The sequence below is a fragment of the Lutjanus erythropterus genome, chromosome 18 (assembly GCF_056507025.1).
Source record: "Lutjanus erythropterus isolate fLutEry1 chromosome 18, fLutEry1.hap2, whole genome shotgun sequence".
Classification (NCBI taxonomy): Eukaryota; Metazoa; Chordata; class Actinopteri; order Lutjaniformes; family Lutjanidae; genus Lutjanus; species Lutjanus erythropterus.
Window position 1 is genome coordinate 23,028,482 of NC_139334.1, and position 18,870 is coordinate 23,047,351.

Below are 18,870 nucleotides of genomic sequence, written 5' to 3' on the forward strand. Positions count from 1 at the left end.
ATGTTGCACATTATACCTTTAAACAAGTCGTTGACAGCATTTGAGTTTTATCTTTATAAATAAATAGGATTTATTTTCACTTTAAAATGTATGTTAATTGAGCATAAATTATTTTTAGTTTTTTTAAGTTACAATTTTGTTTTATTTTAAGCTTAATCTGAAAGATATATTTTCGCACATCTTTTTTTTAAATTGTGTAATAACGCTGCTTTACTCAGACTTTAACTTTAAATTAAAAATTTAAATCATGATTTGAAAAATAAAATGAATTTTGATTTTTTTTTTTTTTGGTGTATCGTGAAAGCATCGTGTGTGCAGTTCAGGGACCGCCTCGCGCGGACACGTCAGCCGTCACACACCCTCTCTGAGGATCGACTGACAGTTCATTCAGCCAGTGCGGAGGTTTGTTGATACCCGGAGCTGGCGGCTGAACTTTGCCTCATTGGCCGGTGTTTGTTAAACTTCCCCCGGGGTCGCCTCGGGGAGACTCTGCGTGTCCTTCAGCGTGTCGCCGCCTCACGCTGCCGAGCTGCTGCTGCTGCTGCTGGTGTGTTGAAGGTGTTTACAAGAAACTGTGTCAAGTCAAATCAAGGTGAACAGACGGTGACGGAGGCTCATGCTGCGGGAGGACAATGCTCACTGCGTGCTGCTCACAGAGCTGAGAGGACTTCTGCTGTAGAGTTGGTGAGTTAGAAGCTGCACTTTTATTCACTTTCATTGTGATTTTTACCAACCATAAATGAATTTAATTAATTGTTTAATGTGTCGTGTTCGTTTTAAAACTTTCAGTGTGCATGATTTTAACTTTCTGCTCTCTTATCACGCACACAGCCAAGTTAATACTTCACTTTTATCAGTATTTGTTTAGCGTGTTGTGCGGATGGAGCCATGCTTTTATCCAACATGGGAACATAAACCTCTTTGATCAGCTTTTCCATCTCACCTCACAGCCTAAATCATCCAGACATTTTATTCAAAAGTTTGGGTCAAACTCACACAAACTGCAACAGAAACTCAACAGATTTTGTGTCCTCAGTATTTTCTGAATGAGAGAAATAAAGTCAAGTTTTGATACGATCCTTCCAAATATGCTTTTTTTACAGGCATTTTTTGAGAAAAAGGAGTGAATCCCACAAATTATATCAGAAAATCTGACACATAGAGCTGCAGTGATTAATTGATAGTTAAAATTAATCACCAACTATTTTGATTGATTAATCAGTTTGAGTATTTTTTCAAGAAAGAAAGTAGCTTTTTAAGTGTGAATATTTTCTGCTTTCCTAAGTCCTTTATTACAGTAAACTTTAGGTTGTGGGCAAAACAAGACATCTGAGGACATCTGAGGCTCTGGGAAACACTAATCAACATTTTTCACCAATTTCTGACATTTTATAGACTAATCGGAAAATAATCGACAATAAAAATAACCTGTCATTGCTGTCCTAATATTTATTACTCACAAAAGTCATCATCTGAGAGATCCAAGTGGTCATTCAAAGGTGTTTCTTACTCACTCCCTGGTACCATTAGCATTGATTAACATAAATTTTAAACAAAGTTATTTAAGTATCACTGAAAATAGCACTTTTATAATAATTTCAAAATATTTGTGACTGTTAAATTTGGCCCCATAGACGCGAGAAGAATAAGTGGGCAGAGCTTCCGGGTCTGAAAACTGAAATGCTTTAAACCTGCCTCCTCTCTAATCACCAGCAGGGGGCGACTCCACTGGTTTCAAACATAACTCAGACTGAATGGAGTCCTATGAAAAAAATGACCCTACTTCTCACTTGATTTATGACCCTGGTAAACAGTTTCCTAATGAGTTTATGGTCTGAATCGCTAGTTTCAAGACTTCTTCAATGCAGCGTGATGCTCATTTTGTAAATTATGGTCCCATGTAGGGTAAAATATACGATAAAGCACGGTATGATTTAGGGCGGGGCTACCATGTGATTGACAGGGCATTCTGAGTGATTCTGTTCAGAGCAACACAGGACTCACAAAACTTAAATCAAACTGTCAAACCAGGAAGTTCTGATCAAATATGAATCTATATTCTGTTACTACATTGACCTTTTTTAAGAAATATAATTTAGTTACTGTTTAAGTGTAAAACAAGAGAGACAGCGACCAGACATCCAGGTTTAGGACTGAGCCTAAGATTTGTAAAACTCTTGCAAGATTTGTACGCATTGTTTCTTTATTGTGAATGTTGTACAAACTAATTATGTTTTATAATGTTACAGTACTGTGGTTAAAATCTGGACAGGTTTGGGAACAAGAAACCCCTTAACGCTTTGGGTTTAAATATTCACTATTACGAGATCTTTCAGGGTGTCTGGGGTTCCCTTCCTGACACGACATATTTTCAACAAACACCATATTTTTTGGCGTACTGTTCAGTTGAGAAAGATTTGCGACCGAGCAGGCTGGCATTATCTCTCGCTGAACAGGCGAGCTAAAACCGAGCACGCTCAAGTCGCAGGACGTCACCCACCGACTCCACGTTCTAATCGGTACTGCACAAGCTCTGGTTGCAAAAACCCGACATGGCGCCAAACTTAAGGCTTCAGAACGGTCGTCCACAAACCAACGGGTGACGTCACTGTGGTTCTGTGGTTCTCCACTAATATACTGGCTATGATTGACTCTAAATCAACATGAATGTTGGCACAGGCGATGACCCACATGAACTTAAATGTGTTAACTTTAAGAAAACTTATTTTCATTGTAAAGATATTACAAGAAAAGAAACCCACCAGGTCATTTTTCTTTTTCCCTGCACTGCATCCAACTCCATGTCTCATGTAAAACACAGTCTCTGAACCCTTTGTCAGACAAGAAGACATGCAAATATTTTTTTTTAATATGTGACCCAGCAACAGGTAATTGTGGCACCACTGATATCAATATTTTTAAATACTTAAGCCCACTTGGATGTCCTAAGATTTTTGATGTTATAAATGACATTTTTATGAGACTAGAACAGTTGAAAGAGTTCTATATAATGCCTGTACTAAAATAAACAGCCTGTTGCGGAGGCTGTTATTAACCCTGTTATTCCTGGCCCTGCAGGTATGAACATCAACACCATGACAGGTGACGCGGTGGTTTGGAGGGGTCTGACCTGGATGAAGCGGGCGGCCTGCCGAGCCCCGCCGGGCGGCCTCCACGGCCCCGGGAACCAGAGGCTGGTGAACTTCCATCACGCTGCCGGATCAGCAAGGGTGAGCAAGCGAGCCGTGATTTGGACGTCATGCAGCTGCGGAGCCGGATAGAGTTTCACAAACATGCAACCCAGATACCTTCTCAGTCTGTTTCTGCCACCATCACCTCATCAACACCACAACAATAGTGACAGATGATACTGGAATAGACGACACAGGGGAGAAGATTTAACTGCTAACGGTTTTAAAAGTCTTTTATGGTTTAAATAAACATCCAAATAATGACAGCTGTACAGTTTGTCCAACACAGTTTTATACACTGACGGGAGGTAAAGCTTCAAAAACAATATTTGAACCACTGTTTTGGCTTGTGATGACTTAAAGGAATAGTTCAGTTTTTTTAAAGTGCATGTATCAGTTTAAATGAATGTTATTTTTAAAATATTTTCACTGCTTTACCTTGCCGTCAGACAGCCTTTTCCCTTAGTTATATAAGCCAAATATCGCTGTCTCATTGTGCTGTCTCTCTCACTCACAGGACATTTTAGCCACCTTCATTAATGAGACAAAATTAGTGCATTTAGATGAAATAAATAAGGTCTTGTTTTTCCCTCTCACCAGTAAAACAGGTGTTGAGGTGTTCTGCAAATGTAGATCTTAAAATTGCAGAATTTCCTCAATGGTCTTTTATTTATGACCCAAATAAAATCTCCTGTGACCCTCCTGTGGGTCCTGACCCAGTCTCTGTGAATGACTGCTGATGTTTCCAGATTTTCTCAGACAGAAATGAGAGTGGTATCAGTCTTCTCATCTAACTCCATGTGAATAAATATTATTTCTCAAAATGTTGAACTTCCTTTAACATCTACTCAAATGAATCTCAAATGTCCTGTCCTCCAGGAGACGTTCAGCAAACAACAAGAAGTCTGCGTCCACAGAGCAGCTCAGCTTCACAGATACTCGACCATGGGAGCTTGTTTCAGTACCTGCTTCATCGGGAGCGTAAATGGTGGACAGGGGACATGCAGCGGGAGACCCAGCACTAAAAAGCACCTCAGGGACTGGTCTAGACAACTGTTCTGTGGACATACGAGGTTATTTAACCAGGACAACTCCACAGTGGGACGGCTGACGTCAGCAGATGTCGATAAAGCAGGAAACGCCAAGAAAACAGACGTCAAGCAACATAAGCAAGTGGTATCCAGTCTAACGTCTTTTTTTCTGTGATATTGATCAATGTTTCAGTGTTGTTATTGCTTCAGAGTTTATTTGTCTTTTGTCGTTGAGTTCTTTTCTTGTGTTTCAGCTCAGTGACAGAGCCAGAGAGAGGAAGGTGCCGGTCACACGGATAGGAAGGCTGGTTAATTTTGGAGGTGGGTGTGTTTACTGGACATGTTACACCTGCTGATTCAGATCACAGCCAGAGAAAACTGACATTACGAAAGATTAGATTCAAACCACAGTTCAGTTTTTACTCTAAATTTAAATTTAGCACCAAAACTTTAAACTCCAGTTTAACATGGCTGCCTTTTTGAAGTGGACTGAGCAAAATGATCAAGTTTGTTGAAGACAGTTAAAGGACAGACTCAGTCCTGTTGAATGTTATGATGGCTCTCTTATTCCTTTCCTGTATTCTTTTCACTCCAGCTGATTCGTTAAAACAGTCTGCCATTTCCTGTTGCATCATATGTGTAATCCCATGCATAATTCATTCATGTCTCTCACTATTGACTACCATTAATATTTTTTCTAAAGTAAGGTCCTGTGGTGGTCCACCAGAAGAGGCGCAACTTCGCCTCTCTATTGTATACTAGCTAGCTAAGACATTAATAAAATATTACATTTTTTTGCTAGATAGCTTTGTTGCTGGTTAGCTAAAACTTTAACAAATCATTACATTGTTTGTTAGCTAGTTAAAACATTAGCAAAACATTATAGTGTTTGCTAGTTAGCTAAAGTGTTAGCAAAACATGATATTGTTTGCTAGTTAGTTAAAATTTTAACAAAATATTATATTGTTTGCTAGTTAGCTAGAGTGGGCCTGACATCGTCTCTCTATAGAAACATTTTGTTAATTTTTTGGCTAGCTAGCAAACAAAGTAACATTTTGTTAAGGAATACAGAGCCACCAAAAGTTAACGGTTTTCCCCGCTCTTATGCATTCACAAAGTCCCAACAGTGCTCAGATTTTTATTTATTTATTTAAATTTGGTAAACCAAGCAAATCTGCACTGATTTAACCATTTTATTTTGGATTTACTAAACTAAGATTAGTTTTTAATTGTGCAACTGAGCTGTGCTTAATTTTAAATCTGGGTTTTAGTCATTTTAAGTTTTTCTGATTTGAACTTATGAACTAAATGAATATTTGTTGGTGCAACCCATTTTCGGTTTCAGTCAGAATCCTCAGATGAGACATGAATATAAACATTTGCTGCCAGGCTGCTTCCAAAGTTCCCTTCAGCCAGGCGTTTGACTGTCGGTGGCTCCAGGAGCAGAGCTCTGCAGGTTGTGTTGAATTACTGAGCAGCTGAGAAGCTGTGATTCTGTGTGAATGTGATGACGAACATGACTGAAAAAGTGTTTTTAGGTGCATCATCCTGACATGTTGCATTACTGGCAGGGGTATCAAAGTGTTGGAATTTTAATAAGTTAGATATTTAATTCAGCTTTTAAACTTCACTGATTTGTTGTTTACTTTTTAGAGCTTTCAGTTTTTTAATTTTATAGCTGCGCTGTGGGGTTTCCAAGTCAACAAACTAAAGTTATGTTTACGTTCAGTGAAAGAAGTGTCTATATTCTAAGAAAATGTGTTGAAATATTTGATTTCCTCATAAGAAGATTTGCAATTCAGATTTTTTTTTGGAACACTTTGAAACCAACATTTTTCACATCCATGTTTACTTCCTCTTTTCTGCTTTTACTGGTGCATTGCTGCAAACAGATCCACACATAACACACTACATAACCAGTGCTGAGTAACATTCGTTTTTTAAAGTCAGTCTTTATATAACAAAGCAAAACAAAACTCGTACTTTTTATTAAAAGTCTAGTTTTGTTCACAATCTCATCTGAGAATTAATCTGTAATAATTTTGATAGATAATTGGTTATTCATTCAAGCAGAAATTCCCGAAAGTAATTGGTTTCAGCCTCTCAAATGTGATTATTCCAATTATTCTTACATTTTATTAACTTAACAGTTGAAAACGTGTTAGATTTTGGAGGATTTATAAACTTTATAAAGATAATTGTAATAAACTTAAATGATCTGTTGCATTTTCTTTGCTAACTTCCAACTATTTTTGACTTGACTTGTGCAAACCAGTTGTTCACATGACTTGGTAGCAGTGCCACTTCTTGAGAGCAGCAAAGGCTCATGGGAGACTAACTAACAAGTCGCTCTGCAGAATATCAACACGGCAGAGTTTGTGTATGAAGTTAGTCCATGCTACTACAGATATTTCATACATATTTTTATTCTCTTTCAGCAAGTTTTACAGGTGAGGAGTTCATTTGTGAAAACAGATAAACATCTTTCTTTAAAGGAATAAACCAACAACAGTTTGATTGATATTTCCCTGAGGGCACAATAAAATCATATTCATGAACACTGGAAAAAAACGAATTAATATGACTTATCAAAACGACTCAATGACAATGATTTCTGTTTTTGCAAATGAACCCTTGGAGTAGAGTTGAGTATTTTTATTTCTTCCTCATACCGTGAAGTGATTGACCATCAAAGTTTAATTTTGGATTCAGTCGAGAGGTTTTGCGTTGATGACCTCGGTCATCAGTTTTGCAGACGTGGAGTCAGACTGTGGGCAGCGTTGACGCGCCTCCTCACAGGACTGGAATCGCAGAGTATCGATATCCGAGAAAATGTTTCAGGGACACTCCAGTCGTGCCTGAGACGATCCAGCTGATATGAAACATGTTGTCAACTATCAGCCTTCATCTCATGAAAGGGCAGCACACTTACAGTAATATCAGTATCCACTTCTTTCTTGACCTTAATTTACCCCTGAACTCTCTGAGTGTTACTCTAAGAAATCAGAGCCACCTCTGGTTACTGATTGCTGTTATCACTTCCTTTATTGTTGCTGCTGTTATCAAATGCAGAGTAGGGCTTTGATAAAGTTAACACTGCTGACATTCATATAAAACAACTACTAAACAGTGCATCACTCTTTATTCAAATAAAATTTGTGAATCACTTTTATGTTAATTTCTTTTTTTGCAGGTCTGGCGGTTGGACTCGGCATCGGGGCGATCGCTGAAGTGGCAAAGAAGAGTTTAAAACCCCAACAACAAGGTGACGAGAGCAGGATTTCTGTTTTATTGATGGCTGGAGGAGTTGGGAATGTTTTGTTTGTAATGATACAAAAATGTCAATATTGCCATAAAAACAGTCCAGCTGAACACAGACTGTCAGAAAACTCAAGTAAAACTGTCAAATCAGGAGTTGATGAATAGATGGATCAAGATTATGTTACTACATGGCATATTTCTCAACTAAAATGCTCTCAGAAACACATTTCAGGAGACAGTTTAGCTGTTATATGAGAAATATTGTGACCAGGTGGCTGCCAATTTAGGTTACTCAGATCAAACTGTCAAACTAGACAGCTTTGATCAAACATGGGTCAAGATTAAGTTACTGCATCGCCCATTTCTCACCTAAATATTCTCAGAAACATTTTAGTGACTGTTTATCTGTAACATGATAAAGTTACTCATCAGGTCGCCATCTTGAAAATGGACGCAGAGAGGGACTCAAATGCACAAACGTACATGCACGTGCAGCCGGTCTGGGTAAACAAAGAAGCTCAGATTATAACACACACAGACTCAGACAGAGAGTGACTTCATTCTCTGCTCAGGATGCCAACCCTCCTCCAAATCTCAGCAGAGCAAATCGCTCTTTGTTGACATCTAGTGAGGCTGAATGTTGTATGTTGCTTCTCTAAAATTTGAATTGAAACAGCCTCATCGTCATATTTGTTTGTTGTCTCCTGGGGCCAGTATGTCACAACTTTTAATTCAAATCAGAATGATCAGAGTACAATTAAATCTCAAAACTGGGAATTTCCAAACCAGGATATGTGATTCTGATCCTACAAAAACAGGATACAGATTTGGTAATCCAGTCCTACCCAGAATCCAGATCAAATGTTGGTGTCCCAAAAGTCTGAGGTGCAGATTCAGATAGCTTTGATGCTAAAAGTCTGGAAAGGTGGATTCATCATGGATTCAACATGGATGTAGAGCCATATGGGAGACATGACACTTAATTTAATCATTCTTTTATTCAATGCTTACATGTTAAAGTAACACACATCATGCAAAACAATCCCCAATCTAAATTAAATTGTTAATCAATAAACCTTTTCTATTAGAAAAACAAAAAACAGATTCTAAGATAGAAAAATGTGCATGTTAAAGACGTTTTGTAAACCATTCTTTTACAGAGGGTCTTTATTTCCATAAAAACAATATTCATTAATTAATTGATAATAATGACTGACACGGACGCTGACATGAAAAGGGGCATTTTTCCATTATGGTGTTTATTCTGTTGAACAGCTGGTGTAATAAATAAAATGACAGTATACATTAGTTAATGTGGGTAACTTTTATTTTTCGCACTTGTGGTTATAGTAACAATTTAGATGTGATGATAAGCTTTGAGAGTCTGGAAATTTTTATTTACTATATTTACTTAATGCCACAAAATACAGGATATTAAGAGAAATTATTTATTGACATATGTCCCCGTTGCTCATAGATGGTGGTGAACATAATATTACCTTTACTCCTACACTGAAGTACTGCAGTAGATGCATATCAAAAATACAACCAGTAATATTCTTATCTGTTGCTGATATACAGTATCACCTGTACTGAACGATGTGTGTGTTTTTCAGGTGATAAAAAGTCCGTTCTGGACTCGAGTGCCTTCCTCTCTGAAGCCAACGCCGAAAGAATCGTCCGGACGCTTTGCAAAGTCCGAGGTGCCGCTCTGAAACTCGGACAGATGCTCAGTATTCAAGGTGAGGGAGCCTCAGATGACATACGTAGAAACTAATTTTCTGTGACACGACACAAGGACACGAGGAGCTCACACACCCTCAGCTCAGGGGTGTCACGAACAGTAAATCCACATGGATCAGCGTACAAATAAAGATTCGGTAAACTGGTGCTGCAGCTTCCAAACAAGACTTCATCATGTTTCTGATTCTGACCATCTGGCAAACAAACAACATCCCTTCACCGACGGGGAAATGTCATCACCTAAAATAAACCTGGGGCCAGCTGAACACAATAAGTGCCATTCCAGTCGAGCTATTGCAGGCAGCCGAGGCTAAACTGACGCTGCGGCGTGTTGACTTTAAACAGCACACTTACAGTAACTCCTTGTTGTGCTCAGAAGTGTCCGCAGCTTCAGTTTGTGCCTCTCATGTATGTTTCATTTCCGTCAAGTCACAGTTAGGGATTTTGCTTTTCTGAAAGATCAAACCCAGACGGTCGTTCAGCAGCTCTGACTGCTGTTCTGGCGTTTTTTTCCAGAATCATCGGAGAGTCTTAAGTCATTTTCCAGCTTTCGTCTTGTTCCTGATTCAAACAAAGAGATTTCCTCAAACTGTATGATTCAACAACAAAATTAGAAAGTTGAATCATCGGGTTTCTTCATCTCTATTTATGTAGAATTTCAGAGTTCAGTCTTGTCCTCGGAAACAGCAGCTGACAAAACAGTCTCATCTCAGTCGCCATTTAGTATCTGTTAGTGATTTAACATTAATCGATTAATTGCTGTTCAGAATTTAACTGATTAAAGTTTCAATAAAGGGAGCAATCGCGCCTCATTTGACATTGTTTTGTCTTGCTGACGCTTTTGTTAAATTAAGAAACTTAAACTTAAAATGAGGGGACAAAGGAGAAAATAAATGAAAATGAGGGGAAAAAAACATACAATAGATCTTATTAATTAATAATGATTAATCGATTGTAAGCATTTTCAACTACCAGTTAAAAGAAATACACAAAATTTGCCACCTTAGTAGATGTTCCAGAGCCTTTGTATATTGATCTTCATTAGCGGTGTAGAGTTGAAACATTTAGATGATTAATTAGTCACTTGACAGAAAATTGATCAGCAACTATTTTAATTAATCGTTGACATCATCGGTTGTGATGATTTGTTGCTTTTCTCTCTAAAAACTAGAGTAGCTAATGCATTTAAGAAGCATTTTTGTTATCTGACAAATTTCCTCTGACAGATATAGTTCACTAAATTGTTGTTGTGTTGTATTAGTGTTGGCTTACATCCTCATGGAAAGTCTTGTTTTCTTTCTTTATTATTTTATTATCCTTTATCTTTATCAACTTTGGTCCTTTAATGTTTTTACTGCTCGCCTCATGTCTCTGCATCGTTACTGCTTCTGTTAGTTTTTTGTTTTATGAGAGCTCAGCAAAACAAATTCCTATCAGCTGAAGTAAACTAAAGGAAGTGTGGCTGTGGCCTCTTGGTGTCGGTGCTCTGCAGGTGCATCAGCTTCCTCCCACAGTTCAAAGACATGCAGGTTAATAGGTGACTCTAAATTGCCCGTAGGCGTGAATGGTTGTTTGTCTTCATGTGTCAGCGCCGTTATAAACTGCCGACATGTCCAGAGTGCATCTCACCTCTCGCCCAGAGGTGATCGGATTATCCTGCAGAGGATAAGAGCTTGCAGATCGTGGGTGAATCGAGGATGGATCCAGCCAAACAAATCTGGAAGCTCATGTTTCATTTGCTCTGGCATGGTTCTGGCATTTGAATTTGTCGCCTTGGCCTTCGATATTTTGTCAACCGAACAATTAATCCATCATGAAATAAACTAATCAGCAGATTAATTGTTACTGAAAATAACTGCAGCCCTGGATGTGTAAATTATGTTTTTACCGAGGGGCTCAAATGGTTTTTTATCCCCTGGTGATATTATCCTTGTTCACACAAAATATTTTTAAGCCAACGTGAACAAGAAGTCTTTAAAGTGCTCAGAAACTCCATCGTTGCTATAAAGTGAGATTTTCCTTTATTATATATTTTGTAAATGCTTACACTTTTCTATTTTTACTTGCTCTGTCTAAAATGAGCAGGGAGCTCTGTCACCTGAAGCTACAGCACAGTTTACTGGGTTTTTGAAAGATTTTCAGGGATTTATCTTCTGGAAAAAAACAGATTCTGAACTGTGGTCTGGATTAAGTGATAATACTGTACACAACAGGCACAGACTGAGATGTTCCCTCGTGTTTTTTTTTTATTTTTTTTAAATTTTGTTGTCTGGAGTTTCATTCCAGACAATTCGGAACTTGCAAATTTCGGACATCCTACTCAAAAAAGTGCAATTGAACGCCACTCAGTCATTGTCTGATGTCACACAACAATGGCAGCACCGACTAAAATAATCGATATTATCGTATAATAAAACCTGTTCTGTATGTAACTATATGTCTTAATATATCACCAGTGTTATTAAGTGCCATAACATAAACGTTTAGAGACGTCTGTGTGTGCATTGTTTTTTCCTCCTCTGTGTTGTTTATGCAAAGCAGCTGCACTTCTCAGGGTTCAAGTGAACGTGCACTTGCAAATGAAACTCATCAGTTTGTCACAGTCAGACATGGTTGTTGTTTACTTAAGGCGCTGTACATCTGGAATGCTTTGAGGTCAGAAGTCGGAAATCCCGACCTCTGACATTGTCTTGAACGCAGCATTACAGTTAGTTTATTAGCAAGGATTTTCAATCTGTTCATCTCGTTATTTTCTCTTCTCTCAGATGACGCCTTCATTAACCCTCAGTTGGCCAAAATCTTCGAGCGTGTTCGTCAGAGTGCAGACTTCATGCCCTCTAAGCAGATGATGGTACAGTACACACAGAGAGCTGCAATAACAACACACACTCTGTAAATAACGCTCAGTTTTCAGACCGATTCTCCTCTTCTCTGCAGAAAGCCGTCAGCAGCGACCTCGGCCCAAACTGGAGGGACCAGCTGGAGTACTTTGAGGAGAAGCCGTTCGCAGCAGCGTCCATCGGTCAGGTGCATTTAGCCAGACTGAAGGACGGCAGAGAGGTCGCCATGAAGATCCAGGTGAGACGAGCTTTTGTGCAAAGATAAAACACACAGGTGAAGTACGATAAAATACAAAATCACACAATCTAATCTGCTCTCTCAGTACCCCGGAGTGGCCAAGAGTATCGACAGTGACGTGAATAATATCATGACCGCTCTGAGTTTGAGCAACGCGCTGCCTGAAGGTAACATTGTTGGAGAGTTTTTATCTTTTTCATGATAACAGCTGCTTTTGTCTGATGTCTGTAACTTCTGAAACTGTCAACAGACTTGCCTACACAGGCAGTCTGAATGTCATGATTCTCTGCTTTTTAACTTTTGTCCTCCTTCTACAGGTCTGTTTCCTGAGCACCTCATCGAGGTCATGAGCCGAGAGCTGGCGCTGGAGTGTGATTACATAAGAGAGGCCAAATGTGCCAAAAAATTCCAGTGAGTTCTTCACAATTGTTCTTTTTACACACACTGATCCGAAACACAATGAGAATCAGGTTTGTTGGCAAGTAGGAAGGAATTTGTTTTTTTGTTTTGTTTTTTGAAAAATAAACATGATTTAAGGATTAAAGTGCAGTATCTCACAAAAATATCAGAAAAAAGTCAGGAGACTGGAGACTGTCGGTATCTCATATTTTAATGTCCAGTTTTGGGTTTAACATAAAAACCTAGACCCCGTTTTTGCACTGATGCTTGGTGCTAGGCTAAGCAATTCTTTTGTACCACATTTCCCAGAATTCACAGTGCATCCAGAGCTGCTACATGTTTTTTTCCTGTGTTTTCTCTTGATGACATCTGTGTTTTTTTTGTCAGAGTCATTATTTTAGTTTTCTCTCTGGTCATGGTGAGTACTGTAGCTCATGTTCACAGCTCAGTGTTTCCTCTGTTTTATTCTGTTTAATTCAAACAATCTGATGTTATGTAAAACATACAACTTCCTTTGTTCTTGAGGAGTTTCTATATTTCTATTTATATCATGGACATGATGTAAATATTGATAATTGTTGTCAGAAGCAGGGAATATGGACTTTTTTTTCTCTTTCTATTAACTCAAACTAGGATCTCAAAATTGCTTTTTAGCACATAAACGATGATGAACAAAACACTTTGGTTATTCTGATAAAAAGTAATGCTGTATCATTTTTTAAAAAGTAAAAAACATAAGTAAAAAAGTAAAATAATAAGTACGGCAGTAAAATTAAAACAAATAAGGCAATTTCTATGTTCCAGAGAGACATCAGAAAGAAAGTATAAGCTTATTTCCCACAATGCCGAACTGTTCCTTTAAGACCAAACTCTCTGTTCTCCTGTGCATCAGGACAGTGTGCTGACATGTTTATCACAGTTGTCTGCAGTCATGTTCAGGTGTCTCTGTTGTTGTTTGTGTGTCAGAGAGCTGCTGAAGGATCACCCGTTCTTCTACGTTCCTGACGTGATCGACGAGCTGAGCAGCCAGCACGTCCTCACCACCACGCTGGTGCCCGGTTTCCCTCTGGACCAGGCCACCGACCTCTCTCAGGAGCTCAGGAATGAGGTACGACCGCCTTGAACACTGCGCAGCTTACGGTACAATTTACACCCGAGCTCTGCCAAGACGGCGCCCGCTGTGGAAGCTAAACGCAGATTTATCTCACCTCTGAAACTCCAGAGTCATGTCAGCACATCGCAGAGCTTACTGTCGTTCATCATGTTTCACTTGGTAAATCATCAGTGATAATAAAACATGGAGCAAACACTAATTTAACAGTTTTATTTCAAACCATCCTGTTTGTTTTCTCTCTGTCAGATTTGTGAGCAGATCTTGTTTTTATGCCTGAGAGAACTGTTTGAGTTCAGATACATGCAGACGGATCCAAACTGGTCCAACTTCTTCTTTGATCCTCAAACTCACAAGGTCAGTTCGTCTCCATCACTTCATAAACACACCGTTAGTGCGTTATTATCAAATACATACAGTATTCCTCCTTTTCATGAAAGTTTCTCTGTTTCACGTCTTCAGGTCGCCCTGTTGGATTTTGGAGCTACGCGAGGATTTGATAAGAGCTTCACTGACACCTACATCGAGGTGAGAAACTGCAGAAATGGAAAAAGGAAAAAGTTCACAGTTACATTTACAGTGTTTATACAACTTATTGTGTTATTATAACACAGTGTGACATAACTAGAGGTGTAAATCACAAGTTTCATCACAATGTATGAATCGATTCAGGGGCCTGTGATTGATATGAAACAATATAATATGTCTATTTAACACAATTGTTTACAGAAGAAGCTGCCACCCCTTTCTTTTCTGTTTTAGGCCATAACAGAAAAAAACAACACAGACATAATTGTTGATTATTATAGGCAGTTAAGTGCAGTAAAATTTATTTTAAATTGAAAAATATGGCTTAACAACAAGGACATTTTTTTAAAAAAAGGTGTAAGATTCAGCTCAATAATGACAAAATAAAGGTGCATGTTCAAAATGACAATATGGATCAATGTTTTCACTTTGCACCGATGATATTGGATCATTGATCAGTTAATCTATTTTGATCCATATCAGTGGATTATTACACCTCATTTGTTACTATACAACAAAAGATTCTGGTTTTATAAGGAACTTTCCCTGGAATAACAACATATTTTACTGTGTTATAACACAAAACTCTCTCCTTTATCACAAAAAAACAACATCTTATTAAAATATATTCTTGTTATAGCGACATACAGACTCTTCTAATGAAAACAAAACTTTTCTTGTTTATATTCCCAGTTGATTCCTAAAGAGAGAGCACTACAGGCTACATTGGCTAGAAAAAATGACAGTGACTGTTAGTTATGATTTGATTAAGTTTTATTTCAAGTTTGGGATGAGACACTGAACATGTAAGATTATTACATGATAAGTTACATACAAAAACAAGATCATTTGGGATGTAATCATGAGAAAATAAGTCATAACATGAAACAAAGTCTTAAAATTAGAAACTTTTCATGTCATGACAAACTAAACACTGTTTTGCACATGAATGGCTTTAAATCCTTAATAGAGAACCATAATGTGTTTTACTTTCTTCATGCAATCAATATATTTGATCAGGACCGATTTTTTTTTTTTTCACATTTCTCTCATCAGATTATTAACGCAGCTGCAAATCAGGACAGAGAAGGAGTCCTGCAGAAATCCAGAGACATGAGGTTCCTCACAGGATACGAGTCAAAGGTAACAAACATCTTCACTCTAAACCACAGCAGACTGCAGCAATCTGTCACATTTAACTAAAAAAAAAAAAAAAACTACTGCTGAGAGGCACTGATTGTTCTCAACTCTGCTGCTTTTCTGTCCTACTAGTTAGTTTATTGACTTATGTGACTAAACTGATCTGCTCTTGAGGAGTAACTCAGTCCCAGAGGATCAAACCCAGCTGACTCTGAGTCCTGAGAATTTATGTTAAAAAACTTTCAGCAGAAACTTCACCTCTCTAAACCCAGAGGTGGAAGAAGTGCTCAGATCTTTAACCAGAGGGAAAGGTAAAATACCACAGTGCAGAAATATTCTGTAACAAGTAAAAGTCCTGCAATTCATTAAAAGCATAAGAATATACACTTAAATTATCAAAGATCAAAGTACTCACCATGCAAAATGAGTGTTAAATTGTTAAATTATGGAGCCATCAAGGTCCCAAAATATGATTTACAAATATGCAGACCATATAAATTATCTTACACATTTAATCTTACACATGCAAGATAAGAATTTGTACACATAAGTTATTATCGTGTCCAGGAAGATATAGATAGATAAAATATTTTTTTCCTATAGGTACATGATGACCTTGTTCATAGCTTTAGTCTAATCGGGAACATAACTGAAAAATACCTGGGAGAGTACATGAAGCCTTTAATCTATAATAATGCATCATATTTAATAAGTTTATAAAATGTTTTATATGTAAAATCAAAGTAACTATAACAGTTTAATAAATGTAGTGGAGTAAAAAGAACTATTTCCTTCTGAAACGTACCAGAATATAAGTATAAAATAGCATGATTTGGATATATTTAAGGAAATTACCTTAATAGTCAACTTTTAGGATTATGCGAGTTTTTTTTTCCACCACTGTCTTAATCTCAAATCAGAGACAGGTAGTTTTGTGCTTTTGAGGGCTGAGAGTCTGCAGGTGTTTTATTTATTTTCTGACAAACAGCAGCTGATTTCAGTAATGAGCACATGCTCAGACAGAGAGGAGGAATTAATTAGTGAAGTGAGCTGCTGTAATCTGAATAAAAAAACCTGCTCTGTGTGACACACAGGTGGCTGTAATAACATTTAATTACAAATATATTCTCTGTTGAACATTAATCAACATTTAGTCACGTTTATTCAAGCGGTGTTAAATCTTTATCGACATCTAGTGGCGATCAGGAGGAACTGCAATAACTGTGACAACTTTAAAACCATAAACCCAGTGAAGACATACAACAGAAATGTTTAGTGGAGAATTAAATTTATCAGTAATCACAGTAAACACTTTGTCTCTATTTTACCTAAAAATATAATTACAACCAATTCACATAATCTTTCCAGGAAACTTTCTAGAAGATAATTGAGAGAAAAAAACAAGTAAAATAAAGCAGTTCTGGATCTTTGAAGCTGTAACATCTTGTGGTACCAATAACTCATATACACAGTGATGGAAGTAATTACATACAAATACTAAAATACATGTTTGAGATTGAAATACTTGAGTTTTTCCATTTGATGCTAAAAAAAAGATTTTTACTCAGTTTCTGATTACATACAGAACATAGTAAGCATTGAAGATATGATGGTTTCATAATAAATTAAACCACCCATCAGTCTATAAAGTATTGAATATTATTGCTTTCTTGATCAGGGACAACATTAAATTGCATCCGACTCTGTCTTGGGTATGAGCTGTTGCCTGGCAACCAGCAGAAACTCCAGTCACATCCAATAAACAATCTGACACAAAACTCCCACTTCAGTTTACACTTCAGTCTTTGTATGAATTAAACAAACGACATTTAACAATTTAATTACTGAGCTTCAGAGGCACTGGAGGACAGATTTTATTAGCTTTGGACCAGAGTTATTATAGTTTCAGATTTTTCATTAGTTTTTATTTTTATTTCATTTTTAATTTGGTTTGCAATTCAGATTAGTTTGTTAATTTACAGAGTGGGTTTGCTCTTCTCTGTTTAGTTTTAATTAAGTTTTTATTGGGTTAAGTATTAGATTTTTTTTATATGGGGACTATTCATCAGGAGCAAGATTTAGGAACAGTTATTACAATACAAACACAACACTTTATGAAGGCAGTGGACTCAAAGTCATGTAGACATCTCAGTCTTAATAAACAACTTGTGCACCAGTGCTGCTTGTGTTGATAAATTTGACCAAACCCACAAAGACTAAAACTAAAAACACTTCCAGTTTATACTTTTTATTTCTGTTAGTTTTCTTTTTTCATCTAGTTATTATTTTTTTTATTTCAGTTAACTGCAAAAAGGACTCCTGCACACTGTCTAACTTGCAATATGTCATTTATTTGTGATGTTTCAGTAGTAGACTTTCATCTAGGGTTTCTTTTTTTGTTTTTTTTCCTGATGGTCTAGTAGATTGCCTAGACAACACACCTGTCTTATCTAGTAGATGTGCGAAGTGCTTCCTTTGTTCTCTATTTTTCAGTAAACTAAAATGTTTTTTTCAGTTAAGTTTTAGTTCACTATAATAAACTTGCTTTGGACAGAGCCAGGCTATCTTTTTCTCCCTGTTCCTGTCTTTGTGCTAAGCTAATGAGCTGTTCAGATTTAACAAATGTGAGAGTGAATAAGTGTATTTCCCTGAATATAGAACCTTTGCTTTTAAGTTCTGTTGACTAACTGCTGTGTCCTTTGTGAAGGCGATGGAGAACGCCCACGTGGACGCGGTGATGATCCTCGGGGAGGCCTTCTCCTCTGAGGAGCCCTTTGACTTTGGGTCTCAGAGCACCACCGAGCGAATCCACAGCCTCATCCCGGTGATGCTGAGGGAGCGACTCACGCCTCCTCCCGAGGAGACGTACTCCCTCCACCGCAAGATGGGCGGCTCCTTCCTCATCTGCTCCAAACTGAAAGCTAAAATACCCTGTAAGAACATGTTCCAGGAGGCGTACAGAAACTACTGGAGAGATGGACGCCCCGGGTCGTCAAACTGAAGGTTTCCAGAAGGCGTTAAAAACCAGGAGTTTCTAGCCTCCTTTGTGGTATGTTGAACAATTTAACTCACACATTCTTACCTGTGGAGATATTTTTGTGCAGCTGGGCCACATCGTGTCCAGATGTTTGTGTTTTTTTTACTGTGTTCTACTCTACTGACTCATCAAGTAAACTCATATGAGGATAGAAAACATGAAAAAACTGTATTAGAATAATGTCTGCATATTAAAGGGATAGTCTGGATTATTTGAAGTGTGGTTGTATGAGGTACTTATCAACAGTCAGTATATTACACACAGTAGATGGCGGTCAACATGCCCCAGTGTGGAGAAGCAGAGAGGAGTACTGGTGTAGGAAGTTAAGCAATGTACTGCTGTAGACAGAGT

At 37.8% G+C, this 18,870-nt stretch overlaps 1 protein-coding gene across 2 annotated transcripts; it reads left to right on the forward strand.

Annotated features, from left to right (window-relative positions):
- Positions 1-366: 366 nt before the first annotated feature.
- coq8ab (coenzyme Q8A, genome duplicate b) lies at positions 367-18,730 on the forward strand. 2 transcript variants are annotated; one of them, XM_084742940.1, is made up of 15 exons: positions 367-684; positions 3,079-3,230; positions 4,071-4,367; positions 4,477-4,543; positions 7,416-7,487; positions 9,100-9,225; positions 11,992-12,077; positions 12,164-12,304; positions 12,390-12,471; positions 12,622-12,715; positions 13,670-13,811; positions 14,064-14,171; positions 14,277-14,342; positions 15,399-15,485; positions 18,190-18,730. In XM_084742940.1, exons 2-15 carry the CDS (start codon positions 3,081-3,083, stop codon positions 18,481-18,483), a joined length of 1,812 nt encoding a protein of 603 aa, XP_084599066.1. In that variant the 5' UTR covers positions 367-684; positions 3,079-3,080; the 3' UTR covers positions 18,484-18,730. The 2 variants fall into 2 exon arrangements, with proteins under 2 accessions (XP_084599066.1, XP_084599069.1); XM_084742943.1 differs by lacking the exon at positions 367-684 and having other exon boundaries at positions 2,304-3,230.
- Positions 18,731-18,870: the final 140 nt, after the last annotated feature.

Excerpts from the sequence above, each read along its gene's own strand:
- coq8ab (XM_084742940.1), top strand. The coding sequence starts at position 3,081 with ATGAACATCAACACCATGACAGGTGACGCGGTGGTTTGGAGGGGTCTG. Across the intron at positions 12,078-12,163 it reads TGCCCTCTAAGCAGATGATG|AAAGCCGTCAGCAGCGACCT; the intron begins GTACAGTACACA and ends TCTTCTCTGCAG. Across the intron at positions 12,305-12,389 it reads AGGTCGCCATGAAGATCCAG|TACCCCGGAGTGGCCAAGAG; the intron begins GTGAGACGAGCT and ends CTGCTCTCTCAG.